The sequence below is a fragment of the Oncorhynchus mykiss genome, unplaced genomic scaffold (genome assembly GCF_013265735.2).
Source record: "Oncorhynchus mykiss isolate Arlee unplaced genomic scaffold, USDA_OmykA_1.1 un_scaffold_546, whole genome shotgun sequence".
Classification (NCBI taxonomy): domain Eukaryota; kingdom Metazoa; phylum Chordata; class Actinopteri; order Salmoniformes; family Salmonidae; genus Oncorhynchus; species Oncorhynchus mykiss.
In genome coordinates, this window is record NW_023493993.1 from 1 (window position 1) to 23939 (window position 23939).

A 23939-nucleotide genomic window follows, 5' to 3' on the forward strand; every position below is an offset into this window, starting at 1 on the left:
GGGGAGGTGAGGAGGAGGAGAGGAGGTGAGGAGGAGAGAGGGAGGACGGTGAGAGGAGGAGAGGGGAGGTGTGAAGGAGAGAGAGCTTGAGGGGAGGAGGAGAGCGGAGAGGGAGGGGAGGAGAGAGAGAGGGGAGGAAGGAGAGAGAGGGAGGTAAGGAGGTGAGAGAGGAGGTGGGGAGGAGAGAAAGGAGAAGATGGTTTAAAACAATGTTCTGTTCACAAACACCAAACCTCTGAGCAGATATACAGTAAAGTATATTTCTATTAGAGGAAGTAAGAATGAATCATTATAGACCAGCAGCTAACCTCAGAGCCCTGCCATTACAGTCACTCACAGTAGGACACGCACAGTCACACACACCACACAGTTACCCACACACACACACACCAGGACACGCACACAGTCACCCACACACCACACACCAGGACACGCACAGTCACCACACCACACACACCAGGACACACACAGTCACACCACACAGTCACCCACACACACACCAGGACACACACAGTCACCCCACACACACACCAGGACACGCACAGTCCCCACACACACACCAGGACACGCACATCACCACACACACACCAGGACACGCACAGTCACCCACACACACACCAGGACACACACAGTCACCCACACACACACCAGGACACGCACAGTCACCCACACACACACCAGGACACGCACAGTCACCCACACACACACCAGGACACGCACAGTCACCCACACACACACCAGGACACGCACAGTCACCCACACACACATGAGGACATGCAGTCACCCACACACACACCAGGACACACACAGTCACACACACACACACACCAGGACACGCACAGTCACCCACACCAGGACACGCAGTCACCCACCCACCCACACACACACACACAAGGTCACGCAGTCACCCACACACACACGAGGACACGCACAGTCACCCACACACACACCAGGACACGCAGTCACCCACACGCACAGTCACACACACGAGGACACGCACAGTCACCCACACGGACAGTCACCCACACACACACACGGACACGCAGTCACGCACACATACACACACGAGGACACGCACGGTCGCCCACACACACACGGACACGCACACGCACAGTCACCCACACGGACAGTCACCCACACACACACACACGCAGTCACCCACACATACACACACGAGGACACGCACAGTCACACACACACACAGAATGGAGATGAGCATCACAGGATGAGCCATATCTGATATGTCCATGCTTGACGCACACACACACACACACACACACCACTACTAGTAATAGTGAGAGCCTGAGGGTATGAATACAGTTCGTATTAAAAGTAGAGATTCATTTTTTATGAACTCCACATGAAGGATCAGAATGAGGAACATGACAGCAGCCCAGAGAGGTCATGAGAGGGTCATTAGTAGTGATGGGAGGAGACAGATCCATACAGTTACATGTCTAGTTGGCTGTAGCTGCACCAAAACTACAGTAGGTTTCTTTCATAGCGTATTCTCCATCTTTTTAAATAGGGAGACAATGTGTTTTCACTCTCTCTCTATCACACCACGAGGCCCCCGGTAATATCACACCACGAGGCCCCCCGGTAATATCACACCACGAGGCCCCCGGTAATATCACACCACGAGGCCCCCGGTAATATCACACCACGAGGCCCCCCGGTAATATCACACCACGAGGTCCCCCGGTAATATCACACCACGAGGTCCACTGGTAATATCACACCACGAGGTCCCCTGGTAATATCACACCACGAGGTCCCCCGGTAATATCACACCACGAGGCCCCCCGGTAATATATCACACCACGAGGCCCCCGGTAATATCACACCACGAGGTCCCCGGTAATATCACACCACGAGGCCCCCGGTAATATCACACCACGAGGCCCCGGTAATATCACACCACGAGGCCCCCGGTAATATCACACCACGAGGTCCACTGGTAATATCCCACCACGAGGTCCCCTGGTAATATCACACCACGAGGTCCCCCGGTAATATCACACCACGAGGCCCCCCGTAATATCACACCACGAGGCCCCCCGGTAATATCACACCACGAGGTCCCCCGGTAATATCACACCACGAGGCCCCCCGGTAATATCACACCACGAGGCCCCCGGTAATTCCCAGCCCTAGTCACGATTGGGTCAATATACTTCTTCCTCTTTACTCTAATTTCTACTCTGTTCACATGAAGAACAGCTGACATTCAGCCTATTTGTGCCCTCGATATCATCTGGAGTGTTTGATATCCTTACAAACATGAATAAACATGCTGAAAATTATTCATCCTGTTGATCAAATAAATTCATCTTTACAAATTCGAAGAGACGCTTGCACCCACCACACACACCACTCAGAATAAATGTAGGAGGGGTTGCTTGCGGTGCAGGAAATGATAAGTGTGTGTCTGGGTACTGGCTGTGGCAGAAGCTGCACACTTCTGCCTAGTCGGCCGTAGCTGATGCAAAGAAAAGAGACATATCTAATACTTGTTGAGTTTCATTCTCTGGCTGACCTGACACATGGCTCTGGAGTCACACAGGGGACCAACGTCCCTCCTGAAACACCACTGACGACTGAGAGTTAAGAGCGCTTCCATCTGGTGAGTACAGTATCATACAGTATGTGGTCTACACAGGTATGATGCAGTATCATACAGTATGTGGTCTACACAGGTATGGTAGTATCATTCAGTATGTGGTTTACACAGGTATGGTAGTATCATTCAGTATGTGGTTTACACAGGTATGATAGTATAATACAGTATGTCGTTTACACAGGTATGATAGTATAATACAGTATGTAGTTTACACAGGTATGATAGTATAATACAGTATGTAGTTTACACAGGTATGATACAGTATTACACTGTCGTTTACACAGGTATGGTGCAGTATCATACAGTATGTGGTTTACACAGGTATGATAGTATAATACAGTATGTAGTTTACACAGGTACGGTACTATATTACAGTATGTAGTTTACACAGGTATGATAGTATAATACAGTATGTAGTTTACACAGGTATGATACAGTATAATACAGTATGTAGTTTACACAGGTACGGTACTATAATACAGTATGTAGTTTACACAGGTATGATACAGTATAATACAGTATGTAGTTTACACAGGTATGATAGTATAATACAGTATGTAGTTTACACAGGTATGATAGTATAATACAGTATGTAGTTTACACAGGTATGGTACTATATTACAGTATGTAGTTTACACAGGTATGGTACTATAATACAGTATGTAGTTTACACAGGTATGGTACTATATTACAGTATGTAGTTTACACAGGTATGATACAGTATAATACAGTATGTAGTTTACACAGGTATGATACAGTATAATACAGTATGTAGTTTACACAGGTATGGTAGTATATTACAGTATGTAGTTTACACAGGTATGATACAGTATCATACAGTATGTAGTTTACACAGGTATGATAGTATAATACAGTATGTAGTTTACACAGGTATGATAGTATAATACAGTATGTAGTTTACACAGGTATGGTCCTATAATACAGTATGTAGTTTACACAGGTATGACACAGTATTACACTTTCGTTTACACAGGTATGATAGTATAATACAGTATGTAGTTTACACAGGTACGGTACTATATTACAGTATGTAGTTTACACAGATATAGTACAGATATAATACAGTATAATACAGTATAATACAGTATAGTACAGTATAATACCAGTGGTGTAACGTACTTAAGTACAAATATATTAAAGTACTTCAGTAGTTTTTTGTAGAATCTGTACTTCAATTTTTATATTTTGACAATTTTACTTTTACTTCACTTACATTCCTAAAGAAAATATTGTACTTTTTACTCCGTACATTTTCCTTGACACCCAAAGTACTCATTACATTTTCAATGCTTTTATTAGCAGGACAGGAAAATTGTCAAATTCACGCACTTTCAAGAGCACACGTGGTCATCCCTCCTGCCTCCGGCCTGGAGGACTCACAAGTCATTTATACTTTCACTTTTACTTTTCACACAAGTATATTTGCGCAATTACATTTACTTTTTACACTTAAATATATTTACAACCCAAATACTTTTAGACTTTTACTCAAGAAGTATTTCACTGGCTGACTTTCACTTGAGTCACTTTCTATTAAATATTTATATACTTTTACTAAAGTATGACAGTTGGGTACTTTTTCCACCCTGTATAATACAGTATGTAGTTCACACAGGTTTAAGCATAGACATTTTTCACAGGAAAGTGAATTTCCCCCACAAATTGTGGGTATATTTGGGGTTGCAATTACTACATGAGTGTTATAGAGCAAATGATGCAAGACAAATGGAACATTGCTCTTATTTTGTCCGTTGATTTTAAACTACTGCAAGTGTCTTCACCCAAACCCTCACCTGCTGTGCTTCAGATTTACACTTCCTGTTACTAACCATCATGTCGTGGTCGGAGGGTGTGAACTCCACTGTGAACCTGGACTCCAACACCTCCTCCTCCCTGGTCTGCACCAACCTGTACGACCACCGCCCCGTCGCCCGCGTCCATGTCATGTCTCTCCACTACAGCCTGGTCTTCACGCTCGGCCTCCTAGGTAACGCCCTGGCACTGCACGTCATCAGACCCAACCTGGCCCAGATCAACTCTACCACGCTCTACTCTGCCAACCTGGCCGCCTCCGACGTCCTCTTCACTCTGGCCCTGCCTCTGAGGATTGCCTACTACGCCCTAGGTCAGTGGTACTCCACTACTACTACGCCCTAGGTCAGTGATACTCCCACTACTACTACGCCCTAGGTCAGTGATACTCCCACCACTACGCCCTAGGTCAGTGATACTCCCACTACTACTACGCCCTAGGTCAGTGATACTCCCACTACTACTACGCCCTAGTCGTCAGTGATACTCCCACTACTACTACGCCCTAGGTCAGTGATACTCCACTACTACTACGCCCTAGGTCAGTGATACTCCCACTACTACGCCCTAGGTCAGTGATACTCCCACTACTACGCCCTAGGTCAGTGATACTCCACTACTACGCCCTAGGTCAGTGATACTCCCACTACTACTACTACTACTACTACACTACTACTACGCCCTAGGTCAGTGATACTCCACTACTACTACGCCCTAGGTCAGTGATACTCCCACTGCTACGCCCTAGGTCAGTGATACTCCACTACTACGCCCTAGGTCAGTGATACTCCACTACTACTACGCCCTAGGTCAGTGATACTCCACTACTACTACGCCCTAGGTCAGTGATACTCCCACTACTACCACGCCCTAGGTCAGTGATAATCCACTACTACGCCCTAGGTCAGTGATACTACACCACTACTACTACTACGCCCTAGGTCAGTGATACTCCCACTACTACTACGCCCTAGGTCAGTGATACTCCCACTACTACTACGCCCTAGGTCAGTGATACTCCCACTACGCCCTAGGTCAGTGATACTCCCACTACGCCCTAGGTCAGTGATACTCCACTACTACTACGCCCTAGGTCAGTGATACTCCCACTACTACCACGCCCTAGGTCAGTGATAATCCACTACTACGCCCTAGGTCAGTGATACTCCACCACTACTACTACTACGCCCTAGGTCGTGATCTCCCACTACTACTACGCCCTATGGCAGTGATACTCCCACTACTACTACGCCTAGGTCAGTGATACTCCCACTACGCCCTAGGTCAGTGATACTCCCACTACGCCCTAGGTCAGTGGATACTCCACTACTACGACGCCCTAAGGTCAGTGATACTCCACTACTACGACGCCTAGGTCAGTGATAATCCACTACTACGCCCTAGGGCAGTGATACTCCACTACTACGACGCCCTAGGTCAGTGATAATCCACTACTACGCCCTAGGTCAGTGATACTCCACTACTACGACGCCTAGGTCAGTGATACTCCACTACTTACGACGCCCTAGGTCAGTGATACTCCACTACTACGACGCCCTAGGTCAGTGATACTCCACTACTACGACGCCCTAGGTCAGTGATACTCCACTACTACGACGCCCTAGGTCAGTGATACTCCACTACTACGACGCCCTAGGTCAGTGATACTCCACTACTACGACGCCCTAGGTCAGTGATACTCCACTACTACGACGCCCTAGGTCAGTGATACTCCACTACTACGACGCCCTAGGTCAGTGATTACTCCACTACTACGCCCTAGGTCAGTGATACTCCACTACTACGCCCTAGGTCAGTGATACTCACTACTACTACGCCCTAGGTCAGTGATACTCCCACTACTACCACGCCCTAGGTCAGTGATAATCCACTACTACGCCCTAGGTCAGTGATACTACACCACTACTACTACGCCCTAGGTCAGTGATACTCCCACTACTACTACGCCCTAGGTCAGTGATACTCCCACTACTACTACGCCCTAGGTCAGTGATACTCCCACTACGCCCTAGGTCAGTGATACTCCCACTACGCCCTAGGTCAGTGATACTCCAATACTACCACGCCCTAGGTCAGTGATAATCCACTACTACGCCCTAGGTCAGTGATACTCCACCACTACTACTACTAAGCCCTAGGTCAGTGATTACTCCCACTACTACTACGCCCTAGGTCAGTGATACTCCCACTACTACTACGCCCTAGGTCCAGTGATACTCCCACTACGCCCTAGGTCAGTGATACTCCCACTACGCCCTAGGTCAGTGATACTCCACTACTACGACGCCCTAGGTCAGTGATACTCCACTACTACGACGCCCCTAGGTCAGTGATAATCCAACTACTACGCCCTAGGTCAGTGATACTCCACTACTACGACGCCCCTAGGTCATTGATAATCCACTATACGCCCTAGCCGTCAGTGATACTCCACTACTCCGGCCCTAGGTCAGTGATACTCCACTACTACGACGCCCTAGGTCAGTGATACTCCACTACTACGACGCCCTAGGTCAGTGATACTCCACTACTACGACGCCCTAGGTCAGTGATACTCCACTACTACGACGCCCTAGGTCAGTGATACTCCACTACTACGACGCCCTAGGTCAGTGATACTCCACTACTACAGACGCCCCTAGGTCAGTGATACTCCACTACTACGACGCCCTAGGTCAGTGATACTCCACTACTACGACGCCCTAGGTCAGTGATACTCCACTACTACGACGCCCTAGGTCAGTGATACTCCACTACTACGACGCCCTAGGTCAGTGATACTCCACTACTACGACGCCCTAGGTCAGTGATACTCCACTACTACGACGCCCTAGGTCAGTGATACTCCACTACTACTACGCCCTAGGTCAGTGATACTCCACTACTACTACGCCCTAGGTCAGACTGATTACTCCACTACTACGACGCCCTAGGTCAGTGATAATCCACTACTACGCCCTAGGTCAGTGATAATCCACTACTACACCCTAGGTCAGTGATACTCCCACTACACCCTAGGTCAGTGATACTCCCACTACACCCTAGGTCAGTGATACTCCCACTACTACTACGCCCTAGGTTCAGTGATACTCCACTACTACGACGCCCTAGGTCAGTGATACTCCACTACTACTACGCCCTAGGTCAGTGATACTCCCACTACGCCCTAGGTCAGTGATACTCCCACTACGACGTCCTAGGTCAGTGATACTCCCACTACGCCCTAGGTCAGTGATACTCCCACTACACCCTAGGTCAGTGATACTCCCACTACGCCCTAGGTCAGTGATACTCCCACTACGCCCTAGGTCAGTGATACTCCCACTACGCCCTAGGTCAGTGATACTCCCACTACGCCCTAGGTCAGTGATACTCCCACTACGCCCTAGGTCAGTGATACTCCCACTACACCCTAGGTCAGTGATACTCCCACTACACCCTAGGTCAGTGATACTCCCACTACGACGTCCTAGGTCAGTGATACTCCCACTACGACGTCCTAGGTCAGTGATACTCCCACTACACCCTAGGTCAGTGATACTCCCACTACACCCTAGGTCAGTGATACTCCCACTACACCCTAGGTCAGTGATACTCCCACCACACCCTAGGTCAGTGATACTCCCACTACCACCGTAGGTCAGTGATACTCCCACTACGACGTCCTAGGTCAGTAATACTCCACTACTACGACGTCCTAGGTCAGTAATACTCCACTACTACGACGTCCTAGGTCAGTAATACTCCACTACTACGACGTCCTAGGTCAGTGATACTCCACTACTACGACGTCCTAGGTCAGTGATACTCCCACTACGACGTCCTAGGTCAGTGATACTCCCACTACGACGTCCTAGGTCAGTAATACTCCACTACTACGACGTCCTAGGTCAGTAATACTCCACTACTACGACGTCCTAGGTCATAATACTCCACTACTACGACGTCCTAGGTCAGTAATACTCCACTACTACGACGTCCTAGGTCAGTAATACTCCACTACTACGACGTCCTAGGTCAGTAATACTCCACTACTACGACGTCCTAGGTCAGTGATACTCCCACTACGACGTCCTAGGTCAGTGATACTCCCACTACGACGTCCTAGGTCAGTAATACTCCACTACTACGACGTCCTAGGTCAGTAATACTCCACTACTACGACGTCCTAGGTCAGTAATACTCCACTACTACGACGTCCTAGGTCAGTAATACTCCACTACTACGACGTCCTAGGTCAGTGATACTCCCACTACGACGTCCTAGGTCAGTAATACTCCACTACTACGACGTCCTAGGTCAGTAATACTCCACTACACCCTAGGTCAGTGATACTCCCACTACGACGTCCTAGGTCAGTGATACTCCACTACACCCTAGGTCAGTAATACTCCACTACTACTACGTCCTAGGTCAGTGATACTCCCACTACACCCTAGGTCAGTGATACTCCCACTACACCCTAGGTCAGTGATACTCCCACTACGACGTCCTAGGTCAGTGATACTCCCACTACGTCCTAGGTCAGTGATACTCCCACTACGTCCTAGGTCAGTGATACTCCCACTACGTCCTAGGTCAGTGATACTCCCACTACGTCCTAGGTCAGTGATACTCCCACTACGTCCTAGGTCAGTGATACTCCCACTACGTCCTAGGTCGGTGATACTCCCACTACGTCCTAGGTCAGTGATACTCCCACTACGACGTCCTAGGTCAGTGATACTCCCACTACGACGTCCTAGGTCAGTAATACTCCACTACTACGACGTCCTAGCTCAGTGATACTCCCACTACGACGTCCTAGGTCAGTGATACTCCCACTACGACGTCCTAGGTCAGTAATACTCCACTACTACTACGTCCTAGGTCAGTAATACTCCACTACTACTACGTCCTAGGTCAGTAATACTCCACTACTACTACGTCCTAGGTCAGTAATACTCCACTACTACGACGTCCTAGGTCAGTAATACTCCACTACGTCCTAGGTCAGTAATACTCCACTACTACTACGTCCTAGGTCGGTGACTATAGTTGTTTTGAAGTAGTTTAAAACAAGCAACTAAAAGCAGATAGTAGGTATGTAGAAATGATACAGTGCCTTCAGAAAGTGTTCACGCCCCTCGACTTCTTCCACATTTTGTTGTTACAGCCCGAATTAAAACAAACACAATAACCCATAATGACAACGTGAAAACATGTGTTGACATTTTTGCAAATGTATTGAAAATGAACTCTTGGAAATATCTAATTTGCATAAGTATTCAAACCCCCGAGTCAATACTTTGTAGAAGCACCTTTGGCAGTGATTACAGCTGTGAGTCTTTCTGGGTAAATCTCTAAAAGCTTTGCACATCTGGATTGTACAATATTTGCACATTATTCTTTTTAAAATTCTTCTCTTTTTTTAAACTGTCAATTGACAGCCATTTTCAAGTCTTGCCATAGATTTTGCCACTCAGGAACAATCAATGTCTTCTTGGTAAGCAACCCCAGTGGATATTTGGCCTTGTGTTTTAGGATATTGTCCTGCTGAAAGGTGAATTTGTTCTCCCAGTGTCTGTTGGAAAGCAGACTAGGTTTTCCTCTGGGACTTTGCTGTATTCTGTTTATCCTAAAAAAAATCCCTTGTCATTGTTGCTGACAAGCACACCCATAACATGATGCAGCAACCACCATGCTTGAAAATATGAAGAGTGGTACTCTGTGATGTGTTGGATTTGCCCTAAACGTAACACTTTGTATTCAGGAAAGAAAGTTAGATTTTTTTTTTTTTTTTTGCAGTATTACTTAAGTGCCTTGTTGCAAACAGGATGCATGTTTTGAAATACGGGCTTCCTTTTCACTCTGTAATTTAAGTTAGTATTGTGGAGTAACTACAAATGTTGTTGATCCATCCTTAGTTCTCATATCACACCCATGATACTCTGTAACTATTTTAAAGTCACCATTGGCATCATGATGAAATCCCTGAGTGGTTTCCTTCCTCTCCGGCAACTGAGCTAGGAAAGATGCCTGAATCTTTGTAGTGACTGGGTGTATTGATTCACCATGCAAAGGGTGACTTTTACTCAAGTAGTATTTTACTGGGTGATTTTCACTTTTACTCAAGTAGTATTTTACTAGGTGACTTTTACTCAAGTAATATTTTACTGGGTGACTTTTACTCAAGTAGTATTTTACTAGGTGACTTTTACTCAAGTAGTATTTTACTAGGTGACTTTTACTCAAGTAGTATTTTACTGGGTGACTTTTACTTTTACTCAAGTAGTATTTTACTGGGTGACTTTCACTTTTACTCAAGTAGTATTTTACTGGGTGACTTTTACTCAAGTAGTATTTTACTGGGTGACTTTCACTCAAGTAGTATTTTACCGGGTGACTTTCACTTTTACTCAAGTAGTATTTTACTAGGTGACTTTCACTTGAGTTATTTTCTATTAACGTATCTTTACATTTACACAAGTATGACGTTTGGGTACTTTTCCAACCACTGGGTGTGAACACTTTCTGAAGGCACTGTAGGTGTTTAAATGTAGGTGGAGAACATCCACACAGACACTTTTTCCTGAGAGACAGATCCCAGGCGTCTTGTTATGTTCCAGAAGTGGACTAACCTCTCTTGGTAATCTTTGAGTCTCCCTGCCTCTAGGTTTCCACTGGCCCCTGGGGGAGACCCTGTGTCGCGTCACCGCCCTTCTGTTCTACGTCAACACCTACGCAGGGGTCAATTTCATGACCTGCCTGGCCGTAGACCGCTTCGTAGCCGTGGTTCTCCCTCTGCGTTACACCAGGCTCTGCCGGGCCCGGACCATCCGCTACGTCTGCGTAGGGGTGTGGGTTCTAGTCCTGGTCCAGACGTTACCCCTCCTCTCCGTGACCATGACCCGGGCCGAGCCGGACGGAACCACCACCTGCATGGAGTACCCCAACTTTGAGAACGGGGCCGTGGAGGGACTCCCCTACGTCCTCATTGGAGCCGTCGTCATGGGATACGCCGTTCCCGTTGCAACCATCCTGTGTTGCTACTTGGTGTTGCTTTGGAAGCTGCGGTTGGTGACGAGAAGTAGGGTCGGTGGGCGAGGTCACAGGTCATTGAGGAGCCAGAAGGCGACGGGGGTGATAGCAGGGGTAGTGCTGGTGTTTGTAGTGTGTTTCAGTCCCTATCACATCAACATCCTGCAGTATATGATCCGAAAGCTGAGATACACACCAGACTGTACCGAGCTACAGGCCTTTCAGGTAGTTGTCTCCACACCAGTGGAGGCTGGTGGGAGGAGCTATAGGAGGATGGGCTTATTGTAAAGGCTGGAATGGAATGAATGGAACAGAGTCAAACATGAATTCCATGAATTACAACGAGCCCCTTCCTCCTACAGCGCCTTCTACCAGCCTCCACTGACACACAAACATAGGCCTATCTGTTAATATCATTGTATTTGTGTGTGTGTGTGTGTGTGTGTGTGTGTGTGTGTTGACCATGAGATTGCGTATTTAAGCGTGTGTGCAATGTCCATCTCCAATCCACGTGTGACCGACTCCTCCACTAACCCCTCTCTCCCTCCCCTTCAGATGTCTCTACACTTCACTGTGTGTCTCATGAACTTCAACTGCTGCCTGGACCCCTTTGTCTACTTCTTTGCCTGTAAGGGTTACAAGAGGAGGGTGATGAAGATGTTGAGGGTTCAGGTCAGCGCCTCTTTCTCCAGCGTGGTCCGAACCGGGGAGGACACCCCCTTCAAACGGGGGGGGACCCGGGACGGGAGGAGCAGGCTGGGTAGCCACACAGCTTGTCCTGTTGCTTTAGATGACGTTACCAAGACCATTCCTGGGCCAGAGACCGAGACAGGAGAGCCGGAGACCGAGACAGGACCCAGAGCCCGAGACAGGACCCAGAGACCGAGACAGGACCCAGAGACCGAGACACCAACTACCCCTGAGACAGGAGCCACATCCAACCAACTACCCCTGAGACAGAAGCCACATCCAACCAACTACCCCTGAGACAGGAGCCACATCCAACCAACTACCCCGAGACAGGAGTCACATCCAACCAACTACCCCCGAGACAGGAGTCACATCCAACCAACTACCCCCGATACAGGAGTCACATCCCACCAACTAACCCTGAGACAGGAGCCACATCCCACCAACTAACCCTGAGACAGGAGCCACATCCCACCAACTACCCCTGAGACAGGAGCCACATCCCACCAACTACCCCTGAGACAGGAGCCACATCCAACCAACTACCCCTGAGACAGGAGCCACATCCAACCAACTACCCCTGAGACAGGAACCACATCCAACCAACTACCCCTGAGAAAGGAGCCACATCCAACCAACTACCCCTGAGACAGGAGCCACATCCAACCAACTACCCCTGAGAAAGGAGCCACATCCAACCAACTACCCCTGAGACAGGAGCCACATCCAACCAACTACCCCTGAGACAGGAGCCACATCCAACCAACTACCCCTGAGACAGGAGCCACATCCAACCAACTACCCCTGAGACAGGAGCCACATCCAACCAACTACCCCTGAGCCTGTCCTGGTCCTTGAGATGACCACTACTAGGCCATAGAGACACATAACCACTAGTCTAGACCACTACTAGGCCATAGAGACACAGAACCACTAGTCTAGACACACTTATTTGTCCTGGGTTGTATTCATACCAAATGGAAGAAAAGGGAACTGAAACAGAAAGGGACTACCTGAACTTGTCCAATAAGAAATGCTTGTTTTAATTTTACTTCCTTGCTCACTCTGCTATTTCAAAACGAATGTGAAAAAGATGGAAATCAAGGTCCCATAAACACAAGAAAACAGCAGCGCCTTTACAAGGTTCCAGAACTAAACAGCGCCTTTACAAGGTTCCAGAACTAAACAGCGCCTTTACAAGGTTCCAGAACTAAACAGCGCCTTTACAAGGTTCCAGAACTAAACAGCGCCTTTACAAGGTTCCAGAACTAAACAGCGCCTTTACAAGGTTCCAGAACTAAACAGCGCCTTTACAAGGTTCCAGAACTAAACCTTGTTTACAGAACAGGATGTCGTATGCAGAGATAAAATCCTTTACTGATTCATCTCCAACATTTCCGTCACATCGATCTTTGTACAGATATTTATGCTTTCATAATAAAAATGGTTTCACTTTCCAATACTTACTTTTTAACTGCTGTTTGAAGTGGAATTAAAACCATTCTATTTCACTGTTACTGTTTTATTTCACCAAGGTCTGGCCTATCCCTAAGTTAGCCAGGTATGAAACTAAAAACACAGACAACTCACTTCCCTAAAAGAGCAACACAACACTTCTCTCTATGAGGTAAAAGGTCAAGGAGTGCCAGTACTTCCTAGTTTTTCAACATGTGCAGTGTGATGTTTTCATCTAGAACGTATAGGCCTACAGCTGGTTTGGAAGTAGCTGCAGCACACCGAGCCCCTCGTTGATCTCACTGCTCTCTAGTGGTGTTAATACAACGGTACACCTTCAGTGAACAAGTGCACACTTCAAGGAAAGGAGTCCATAGGAGCAAGGGATTGATTTAGGGATTGAGCTCAGGTGTCAAGAACATGTGTGCAGCCCAGTTAGAGGTCCCGCTGTGAAGGACAGGTGTAAAGGTAGAGGTACTCACAGTCCGGCAGGCAGCCCAGTTAGAGGTCCCGCTGTGAAGGACAGGTGTAAAGGTAGAGGTACTCACAGTCCGGCAGGCAGCCCAGTTAGAGGTCCCGCTGTGAAGGACAGGTGTAAAGGTAGAGGTACTCACAGTCCGGCAGGCAGACCAGTTAGAGGTCCCGCTGTGAAGGACAGGTGTAAAGGTAGAGGTACTCACAGTCCGGCAGGCAGCCCAGTTAGAGGTCCCGCTGTGAAGAACAGGTGTAAAGGTAGAGGTACTCACAGTCCGGCAGGCAGCTCAGACACCTGGTAGTCAAACAGGTAGTGAAACGCTTCGGACAGCAGGAAGTCCACCAGTGCAGTGAGCACCCACGTCCCAAACAGGAAGGACTACAGGAAGAACCGGGATGTTACAGTTAGGACTACAGGAAGAACCAGGATGTTACAGTTAGGCCTACAGGAAGAACCAGGATGTTACAGTTAGGCCTACAGGAAGAACCAGGATGTTACAGTTAGGACTACAGGAAGAACCAGGATGTTACAGTTAGGCCTACAGGAAGAACCAGGATGTTACAGTTAGGCCTACAGGAAGAACCAGGATGTTACAGTTAGGACTACAGGAAGAACCAGGATGTTACAGTTAGGACTACAGGAAGAACCAGGATGTTACAGTTAGGCCTATAGGAAGAACCAGGATGTTACAGTTAGGACTACAGGAAGAACCAGGATGTTACAGTTAGGCCTACAGGAAGAACCAGGATGTTACAGTTAGGCCTACAGGAAGAACCAAGATGTTACAGTTAGGACTACAGGAAGAACCAGGATGTTACAGTTAGGCCTACAGGAAGAACCAAGATGTTACAGTTAGGACTACAGGAAGAACCAAGATGTTACAGTTAGGCCTATAGGAAGAACCAGGATGTTACAGTTAGGCCTATAGGAAGAACCAGGATGTTACAGTTAGGACTACAGGAAGAACCAGGATGTTACAGTTAGGACTACAGGAAGAACCAGGATGTTACAGTTAGGACTACAGGAAGAACCAAGATGTTACAGTTAGGACTACAGGAAGAACCAGGATGTTACAGTTAGGACTACAGGAAGAACCAGGATGTTACAGTTAGGACTACAGGAAGAACCAAGATGTTACAGTTAGGACTACAGGAAGAACCAGGATGTTACAGTTAGGACTACAGGAAGAACCAGGATGTTACAGTTAGGACTACAGGAAGAACCAGGATGTTACAGTTAGGACTACAGGAAGAACCAGGATGTTACAGTATGAAACAATGACATCACATAAAATCATATCACCACCACCACATCATCATCATCATTATTACGATAATTTGATTAAACAACTGATAATCTGTGCAGCACGACTGCGATAAAGACCAGCTGGAACGCGCCCAGTGAGTCTAACAGAGGTTTACAAGCTGAAATGAACTTACAGCAAATTTTCTGCTGCCGAACCGTCTCTCCAAGATGCGGAAGTTGTAGATGAGCAGACTGTTGCAGAAGGTGTCCTTTAGGTCCAGACAGATCAGTCTGCCACACACTAACCGCCATACCTTACAGAAGAAGAGGAGTGAGGGTTGTTACACAGTACACACACCACAGAGTTTCTAAACCCAGAGGTGCAACATCACAAGACTTCCGGGAACGCTTGAGAAACAGACTTGGCCGACCAGATCGAAAAATGTGTCCTTAAGTTGTTAATTGTCTAGAAATCTAAATGCAAAACTGAGATTTGAGCCAATGTCTTAAGTAGCCGAAACTGTCATTACTACAACCTCGTGAAAGTGACAATCTGACATGTAATAATTTTAATCAAAAACAACTTTATATCGAAGGAGTGTCTTCGATTTGACAGCCTGCACATGCGCAGTTCGGCACGAAGACCATTAAAAGCAGATTACGTGTTTCTGGGCATGAGTTTAGCTAGCCAAAGGTCGGCTACAAGCGTGATCGGGGATTTCTTATTGGAGAAGCAGTTTCTGCCCATCTTTATACTGTACTGTCTTTGGCAACATGATCCACAGGAGGAGATAGGAGAGATTTACGACACTCTCTCTCTCTTTTCCGCTACCTGGTGCTGCAGCGTGATGGCCTGCAGGCTGTAGGTGAACAGGTGATTGTACTGTGGCAGGAGGTTTAGCACGACAGTCAGACCACTGAGGACCAGGAGGAGACCTTTAGACAGGGGGGCCTTATCTGTGGGGGGAGGCAACCAATCAATCAATCACCTACCTGTAGGGCACAATCAATTTGATACTCTTATCAGAATTTACAGCAGAGTACTTGTTCCTGGTAACATTAAATACTGTATTGAAAATGTGGGCGGGGAAACCACATGCACCGTTCTGTCACTACAGTACTGAGCCAGCATTCAGCGTCGTTTATTAAATGAAACATCGAGCGTTATCACGCAATACTAGACATTATGACAAAAAATGGTAAAGGCTCGAATCGTCGATTGTACGCGTAGAAACGACGATGTGACCCGTTCAAATACTTAAGATTCATCTAGAATGAATGACAGTGCAAAGCTGCGAGACAGGACCGAGCGAAAACACTCGTACACGAATCAACTAGTCTGGTACTTACCGAGCCCTCGGGAACCGGTGGTCGTGAACATGATGGAAAACGAAAAATATATATATAATGACTGTCTGTGTAAAGGCACTGCAAAATGAAGGTACAAACTTAGCTATAGTAACTAAAAGTTAGAAAGAAAAAAAAACACCATAGTGAGATAGAGGGGAAAGGGTATCGAGTACGGTGGTCGAGTTCGTCCAAAATTGTTCGAGATTGTTGTTTTTGACACGCAAATCTCGAGATGCGCTGAATAAAAAATGGCCACCTGAGGTCGCTATGTCACTATCAATGGTCAGTAAAGGTTCTCGCTCATATTATAGCTGGTAAAACAGGTCATTGCCACAATAACAAAACATACACTCAATTTGCATAACTTAAGTAATTGTATTTCTTCACTGGCCCTCGTTTCATTTAATCCATTTGATGGATACTGTCCTCGTCAGCAGAAAGTGATCAAAGAGAGGGTTTTGAGTGGCCTCTATTAATGAACATCGTCAACAAAAACACTCCTGACACTTGACTTGTACTTTGATCACCTGCCTGTACTCCCCCTCCCAGAGACATGTCAGAGGGTATTGAACAGAAGCTAGCGTTTTCTTCTCCGCATAAAGATCAAACCTCTGCCATCTCCGTGACAGTTGTTCCTGTGAAGAAGAAAAACATGCACCGTAGACACATTACTCATTCATCCTGAGATAAACCTCATCAGACAAGAGAACTTCTACACACACACACTATCATTGGCTGGTTCCCTCCAGAAGCCTGAAGTGATAATGCACTGTGCGTGGTTTCTTCATCCAGACTAGCGCTCTCCTAAGCACCCTCTGACAGCTTAAGACCCTCCTCAGACGCGGAGCGGGAGGTTTCTGTGTCAGCATTTATGTCTTCCCCTCCTAACGTCTGAGCCCCTCAGGAGATAGAGAGGCAGCACCGACAGAGGCTTTGAATGGCAGGCTTTGTGTTCAGTGTCCTCTGGCCCCAAGTGTGTTTGATCTCCCTGTTTCATCTGGATACTCTGTTCATCTTCTTCTCTGGCCCTTTGTAAAAAGCACCAGATGTCTTATCGTGTTGTCTTCTTCTCTGGCCCTTTGTAAAAAGCACCAGATGTCTTATCGTGTTGTCTTCGTCTGTGAAATGATTCATCTTACTTCTACGAATCACAGCTACTGAGATCAGGAGGTGTCAAAGGTCAGCACAACCTCAACATGCTTATCCGTGCAAATCCACACCTCTTCTCTTGGCGCTTATTGAATGGTGTATCTGTGTTTAGGCTAGTTCACGTCATTCATTTCACTGTAAATGGAATGTATACTTACATCAGTGACATTCAGTGCATTTCGTGTGGTAATAGTCTCGTGACATGACCGATCGTGTGGAACATTAAATGCTTTAATTAATGACACTGTGTTGGGTATTTTCAACAGGCAGCACTGGCTCCGACAGTCCCACTAATTGCTCTGCAGATGAATGATTATTTCTGCCTTAATGCATCTGTTGCCTTTAATATGACTGCTGGAAAGATTTCATTAGTGTTTCGCCATGGCAACAAAGATGTACCTACACTCGTTGCTATAGTACTCCTGTGGCTGTGAATTCTACTGTACATTAGGCGACCCCTTTGAAGAAAAACATTAGGACTTTCAACATTGTCACCTTACGTGAAAATCAGCTATTCCTTTACCTTTCTATAATATTAAATGTTAAACTCAGAAAAAAAAGAAACGGCCCTTTTTCAGGACCCTGTCTTTCAAAGATAATTAGTAAAAATCCAAACAACTCCACAGATCTTCATTGGACAGGGTTGAAACACTGTTTCCCATGCACCTGTGGTACAGTCGTTAAGACACTAACAGCTTAAAGACGGTAGGTAATTAAGGTCACAGTTATGAAAACTTAGGACACTAAAGAGGCCTTTCTACTGACTCTGAAAAACACCAAAAGAAAGATGCCCAGGGTCCCTGCTCATCTGCGTGAACGTGCCTTAGGCATACTGCAAGGAGGCATGAGGACTGCAGATGTGGCCAGGGCAATGAATTGCAATGTCCTTACTGTGAGACGCCTAAGACAGCTCTACAGGGAGACAGGATGGACAGCTGATCGTCCTTGCAGTGGCAGACCATGTGTAACATCACCTGCACAGGATCGGTGCATCTGAACATCACACCTGAGGGACAGGTACAGGATGGCAACAACAACTGCCCGAGTTACACCAGGAACGCACAATCCCTCCATCAGTGCTCAGACTGTCCGCAATAGGCTGAGAGAGGCTGGACTGAGGGCTTGTAGGCCTGAGGACGTTTCTTTTTTTTACTGAGTTTATGTTTCTGCCTTTTGTACTTTCAATACCCAGTAGGTTGATCCATATCACGTGTCTAGTGGTTATCTGAGGAGCCTCGTCTAGATCAAGCTAAACATCCAGCGTTCTTTTCAGGGACTGTTTTTGTTTAACGTTGACCTTGTCAATACAAAATACCGATTGATAACAGTGTAAACTCTTCTGCTTGTTTAATTCCTTTAATATTCCTAACTAGGATATTGGATAATAAACCATTAAGAGCATCGTTAAAGCTCATTAGAGAAGAGAATGGATTGATTGTGTTGAACAACTTCCCAACGTCTTTAAGTGACTTTGTTGTTTTTTTTTGGACAGGTTCCAATACGATTAGGTTTGATCTATAATGAGCTATTCCTCTATCTACCTAGACGCTTAACATATAGTGCCTCTATTATTCGTTCATTCATTCATTCATTCATTAATGAATTGCGTTCATTAGAGTGTTGTTAATTGAATAAGGATCCATGAGGCCAGTGATCAGTGATAGCTGCAACCTTCACAGAGGCCTCGCCGGGGAAACTCCCTTGTGTCTCTACACTTTATAATGAAATATCCTTTATCAAATTAGAATTTTGTGTGTTCAACTATGTAATGATGGATATGATTATATATATTATATTTCCCTTGATTAGATTATTGGGACGACTCATTGACGCAGTGAATTGCACTCTAGGATCCTGTGTTTAACAGGTGGACAACATCTGCTCTCAATCAGTGGCTGTTGTATATTGTTTGGTTCATAAATGTATTCTCCATAATCACCTCTAGTCGTCAACAATTTATGTTAATTCAATCTTCCACAACGAGATTGACTTTATACTTTTTCGATAACTCTTCATCTCTTTATGTGGCGACTCTGTTGACCTCTCATACTTCATTTCAACTGTATTACCAGTTTACTCCTGTCTTACTCTGACCAGTGAGCTGCTTCTTCACTAGGAACATCTACAATATACTAATTACACCTAACTTTGCCTCTCAGTCAGTTGACTTGATATGTACACTCTTAGAAAAAAGGGTTCCAAAAGGGTTCTTAGGCTGTTCCCATAGGAGAACCCTTTTTGGTTCCTGGTAGAACCCTTTTTTTTTGGTTCCAGGTAGAACCCTTTTTTTTGGTTCCAGGTAGAACCTTTTGGGGTTTCATGTAACACCCTCTGTGGAAAGGGTTCTACCTGAAACCAAAACGGGTTCTTCAAAGGGTTCTGCAATGGGGACAGCTGAAGAATCCTTTTAGCTTCTAGATAGCACCTTTTTTTCTCAGGATGTTGGCTATTTTTCTCACTCACTCAACACAGTTTTTTTTCTCAGTTGGATGCACAAGGTCAAATTGAGTCAACTCAACTAAGAAAAACAAGTATGCTGCTTTGGACACAGAAATGAGGCGAGATCAAGTGTATCTGGCTCATTACTCTCTTCTTCTCCTTCAACCTGTTCTGTGTCACTGGCACCGTTCGTTACCTCCTCACCTCAAACTCTAACTAAATCAATCCCCATCATCACCACATCAGCTCTCTCTCCTCTCTCTCTCTCCCTCCCTCCACCCCCCCCCCCCCCTCTCTCTCTCTCGCTCTCTCTCCCTCCCCCCTCTCTCTTTCTCTCTCTCTCCTCTCTCTCGCTCCCCCCCTCTCTTTCTCTCTATCTCCCTCATTTTCTTTAAATCTCTTTCTCTCCCTCCCTCTCTCTCTTTTTTTCTTTCTTTCTTTCCTTCTCACTCTCTCTCTCTCTTTCTTTCTTTCTTTCCTTCTCACTCTCTCATTCTCTTTCTTTCTCTCTCGCTCTTCTCACTCTCTCATTCTCTTTCTTTCTTTCCTTCTCACTCTCTCTCTCTCTTTCTTTCTTTCTTTCCTTCTCACTCTCTCCTTCTCTTTCTTTCTCTCTCTCTCTTCTCTCTCTCATTATCTTTCTCTCTCTCCCTCTCCCTCTCCCTCTCCCTCTCCCTCTCCCTCTCTCTCTCTCCATCTCCACACCTACATGAGTCTGAACTGTGCCTGTTCATCCGGTACTAAAGCCTCATCTGGTCCTATTAACCCAGGGATCTAACCCAGGGACATGTTCAGACTGGTCTGATACAGGGAGAGAAAAACAACACATCCGTTTCTACTGGGTCGTGTTGTGACAGGGGTCTTCATGATGATTTATGGTGTGCTGTTAGGCCTGATAACTGACGCTGAGGCTCCACACTTGTTTCAATTAGCACCGCTGAAGGTCACGTTGCCGCGGACTACAGCTCATTTCCATACGCATAATCAATTTCCATTATCATGGATGACACGGGAGCATTCTGTAACTCTGTGTTGATTTGGGTCCTAATGGCTGATTCAGCTCCTGACGGAAAGGCTTGTCTGTTAGGATTATGGCTGAGAGTGGTTGGGACAGATTTCTAAATCTCTCTCTCTTATCTCTGTCTCTCTCTGTACTACCTGTCTCTCTCTCTTTATCTCTGTCTCTCTTTTTATCTCTGTCTCTCTCTGTACTACCTGTCTCTCTTTATCTTGGTCTCTGTCTCTCTCTTTACTCTCTGTCTCTCTCTTTACTCTCTCTCTCTCTTTTTATCTCTGTCTCTCTCTTTACTCTCTTTATCTTGGTCTCTGTCTCTCTCTTTACTACCTCTCTCTCTTTTTATCTCTGTCTCTCTCTGTACTACCTGTCTCTCTTTACTCTCTCTCTCTCTTTACTCTCTCTCTCTCTCTCTTTTTATCTCTGTCTCTCTCTTTACTCTCTTTATCTTGGTCTCTGTCTCTCTCTTTACTCTCTTTATCTTGGTCTCTGTCTCTCTCTTTACTCTCTTTATCTTGGTCTCTGTCTCTCTCTTTACTACCTCTCTCTCTTTTTATCTCTGTCTCTCTCTTTACTCTCTGTCTCTCTCTTTACTCTCTCTCTCTCTTTTTATCTCTGTCTCTCTCTTTACTCTCTCTCTCTCTTTACTCTCTCTCTCTCTCTTTTTATCTCTGTCTCTCTCTTTACTCTCTCGCTCTCTCTCTCTCTCTCTCTTTTTATCTCTGTCTCTCTCTTTACTCTCTGTCTCTCTCTTTACTCTCTGTCTCTCTCTTTATCTCTGTCTCTCTCTTTACTCTCTCTCTCTCTTTTTATCTCTGTCTCTCTCTGTACTACCTCTCTCTCTTTTTCTCTCTCTCTCTCTCTCTTTATCTCTGTCTCTCTCTCTTTTTCTCTCTCTCTCTTTATCTCTGTCTCTCTCTTTACTCTCTGTCTCTCTCTTTATCTCTCTCTCTCTCTTTACTCTCTCTCTCTCTCTTTATCTCTGTCTCTCTGTACTACCTCTCTCTCTTTACTACCTCTCTCTCTCTTTATCTCTGTCTCTCTCTGTACTAGCTCTCTCTCTTTTTCTCTCTCTCTCTCTCTTTATCTCTGTCTCTCTCTTTACTCTCTCTTTCTTTCTCTTTATCTCTGTCTCTCTCTTTGCTACCTCTCTCTATTTCTCTTGCTCTTCCTCAACCACTGACCCGAGGCCTCTTGATAGAGATGAAGCGTTAAATATGTTGTTATTTACTTAATGAGAATGGATAGAGTGGTATTTATGCCTCATCAGTCTGATGTGGTTGTCCTGAGTATCTACCCCTGCAGGGTAGAGTGGTACAGACAGCACACTGACTAACAGACACAGGATGTCACCACCATAAATATATAATTATCTATTACAGAAATAGAATGGGAATGTCAGTTCTAGTCATTATATTTCTATGGTCACTACACCATTCTTCTGCAGCGACAGAGAGCCCTCACACAGTGGCCTTCAGCTTTTCAAATATGTTTTGGGTGGAATTTGGTGCCCTATGTGAGGTTTATTACTGTCTGGATGGTTTGACATTTGACATTGAAGTACACTTCTGATATTATGTGTGTAAATCAATGTGCCGCTATAAACCGGCGACTGGGCCGCATCTGGCCCATGGGCCGCAGGTTTCAGAGCCGTGGCATAGACTTTTTCCTCCAATAGGTGGCAATTCCCCCTCTCCATGTCTTTTAGTGAGTCCTGACATTTTAAATGTCTATTTGCTGGTAAAAAGCCATCTCAGCAGGAGATAGAGCAGGAGTTTCCAAAGACAAAAGTGAAGTTCTCTCTCTCTTCTCTCCTGGGAGATGCTGAAAGCTAAGCATAATTAAGCAAATTTGATTAGAATCAAGCTTGACTTCTTCAGTTGACTTTTAATGAATGCAAATCGGGCATCTACATCCCTAAGATTAATTCCAGCCAATTAAAAAACACAAGAGGCTTATTCAAAAGAGGGATGGGGAAGCAGGAAGAAAAGAGTGAAAAGACCTTTAAGCTGAATAAAGAGACGTTTCTCTCCACCTCCTCTTCATAACACGCTCTCTTGAGGTTTTCTTCTCTCCCTCTGTGACTTAGATCATTATCAACGTGATGCTCCGTTAAAGCACTGTGCATTCCTATGGAGACGAGGCTATATACCGGACAAAACTACCGCGCATCGAAAAGCTCCCATATCCACAATGTTCACTTGATGCCTTTAATTTACAGATAAGGTGTTTTTTTTTTGTGTTTTTTTTTTTAAACATTTGTGTAATTTAGCAGATGCTCGTATCCAGAGCGATTTACAGTTAATGCATTGTTGTGCATTCATCTTAAAGTAACTAAGTGAGACAACCGCATGTCACTAATCACGTTTCCATCCCATCCATTTCATGCGAATGAATTTCCTGACGCGTGGAAAAAGTCCCGACCAGGCTGGTGGAAACATGAAATGCCGGTGCAATTTCATAAATGCCGAAAGACAATTTGTTCGTTCGACATGGTGGGATCTTTTTTTTGTGTCGCTAAAATTCATTATGCGAGAAATAGCGGTTCAAACGCCTTTATGCGCAAATATTGATATAATAACCATCATATCGAAGAGATCTTGGTGTCAGGCGATGACATGTTG

At 45.8% G+C, this 23939-nt stretch overlaps 2 protein-coding genes across 2 annotated transcripts; one reads left to right on the plus strand and one right to left on the minus strand.

Moving 5' to 3' along the window:
* The first annotated feature begins 2443 nt into the window (after positions 1 to 2443).
* LOC118959206 (G-protein coupled receptor 183-like) lies at positions 2444 to 12507 on the plus strand. Its single transcript, XM_036974417.1, has 4 exons — positions 2444 to 2626; positions 4452 to 4769; positions 11133 to 11722; positions 12053 to 12507. Exons 2-4 carry the CDS (start codon positions 4478 to 4480, stop codon positions 12482 to 12484), a joined length of 1314 nt encoding a protein of 437 aa, XP_036830312.1. The 5' UTR covers positions 2444 to 2626; positions 4452 to 4477; the 3' UTR covers positions 12485 to 12507.
* A 1507-nt stretch (positions 12508 to 14014) lies between these two features.
* Positions 14015 to 17656, minus strand: LOC118959207 (ubiquitin-associated domain-containing protein 2-like). Its single transcript, XM_036974418.1, has 5 exons — positions 16713 to 17656; positions 16195 to 16319; positions 15557 to 15676; positions 14389 to 14495; positions 14015 to 14353 (listed from the first exon to the last, which is right to left on the minus strand). The coding sequence occupies exons 1-5, from the start codon at positions 16741 to 16743 to the stop codon at positions 14035 to 14037; spliced, it is 702 nt and encodes a 233-aa protein (XP_036830313.1). The 5' UTR covers positions 16744 to 17656; the 3' UTR covers positions 14015 to 14034.
* Positions 17657 to 23939: the final 6283 nt, after the last annotated feature.

Bases quoted from the DNA above. Each gene is read 5' to 3' on its own strand.
- LOC118959206 (XM_036974417.1), top strand. From the start codon at position 4,478: ATGTCGTGGTCGGAGGGTGTGAACTCCACTGTGAACCTGGACTCCAAC. The intron at 4,770-11,132 runs GTCAGTGGTACT...CCCTGCCTCTAG, and splicing joins GATTGCCTACTACGCCCTAG to GTTTCCACTGGCCCCTGGGG. The intron at 11,723-12,052 runs GTAGTTGTCTCC...CCTCCCCTTCAG, and splicing joins CCGAGCTACAGGCCTTTCAG to ATGTCTCTACACTTCACTGT.
- LOC118959207 (XM_036974418.1), bottom strand. From the start codon at position 16,743: ATGTTCACGACCACCGGTTCCCGAGGGCTCG. The intron at 16,320-16,712 runs GTAAGTACCAGA...CTCCCCCCACAG, and splicing joins CACCGGTTCCCGAGGGCTCG to ATAAGGCCCCCCTGTCTAAA. The intron at 15,677-16,194 runs GTAGCGGAAAAG...TTCTTCTGTAAG, and splicing joins CCATCACGCTGCAGCACCAG to GTATGGCGGTTAGTGTGTGG.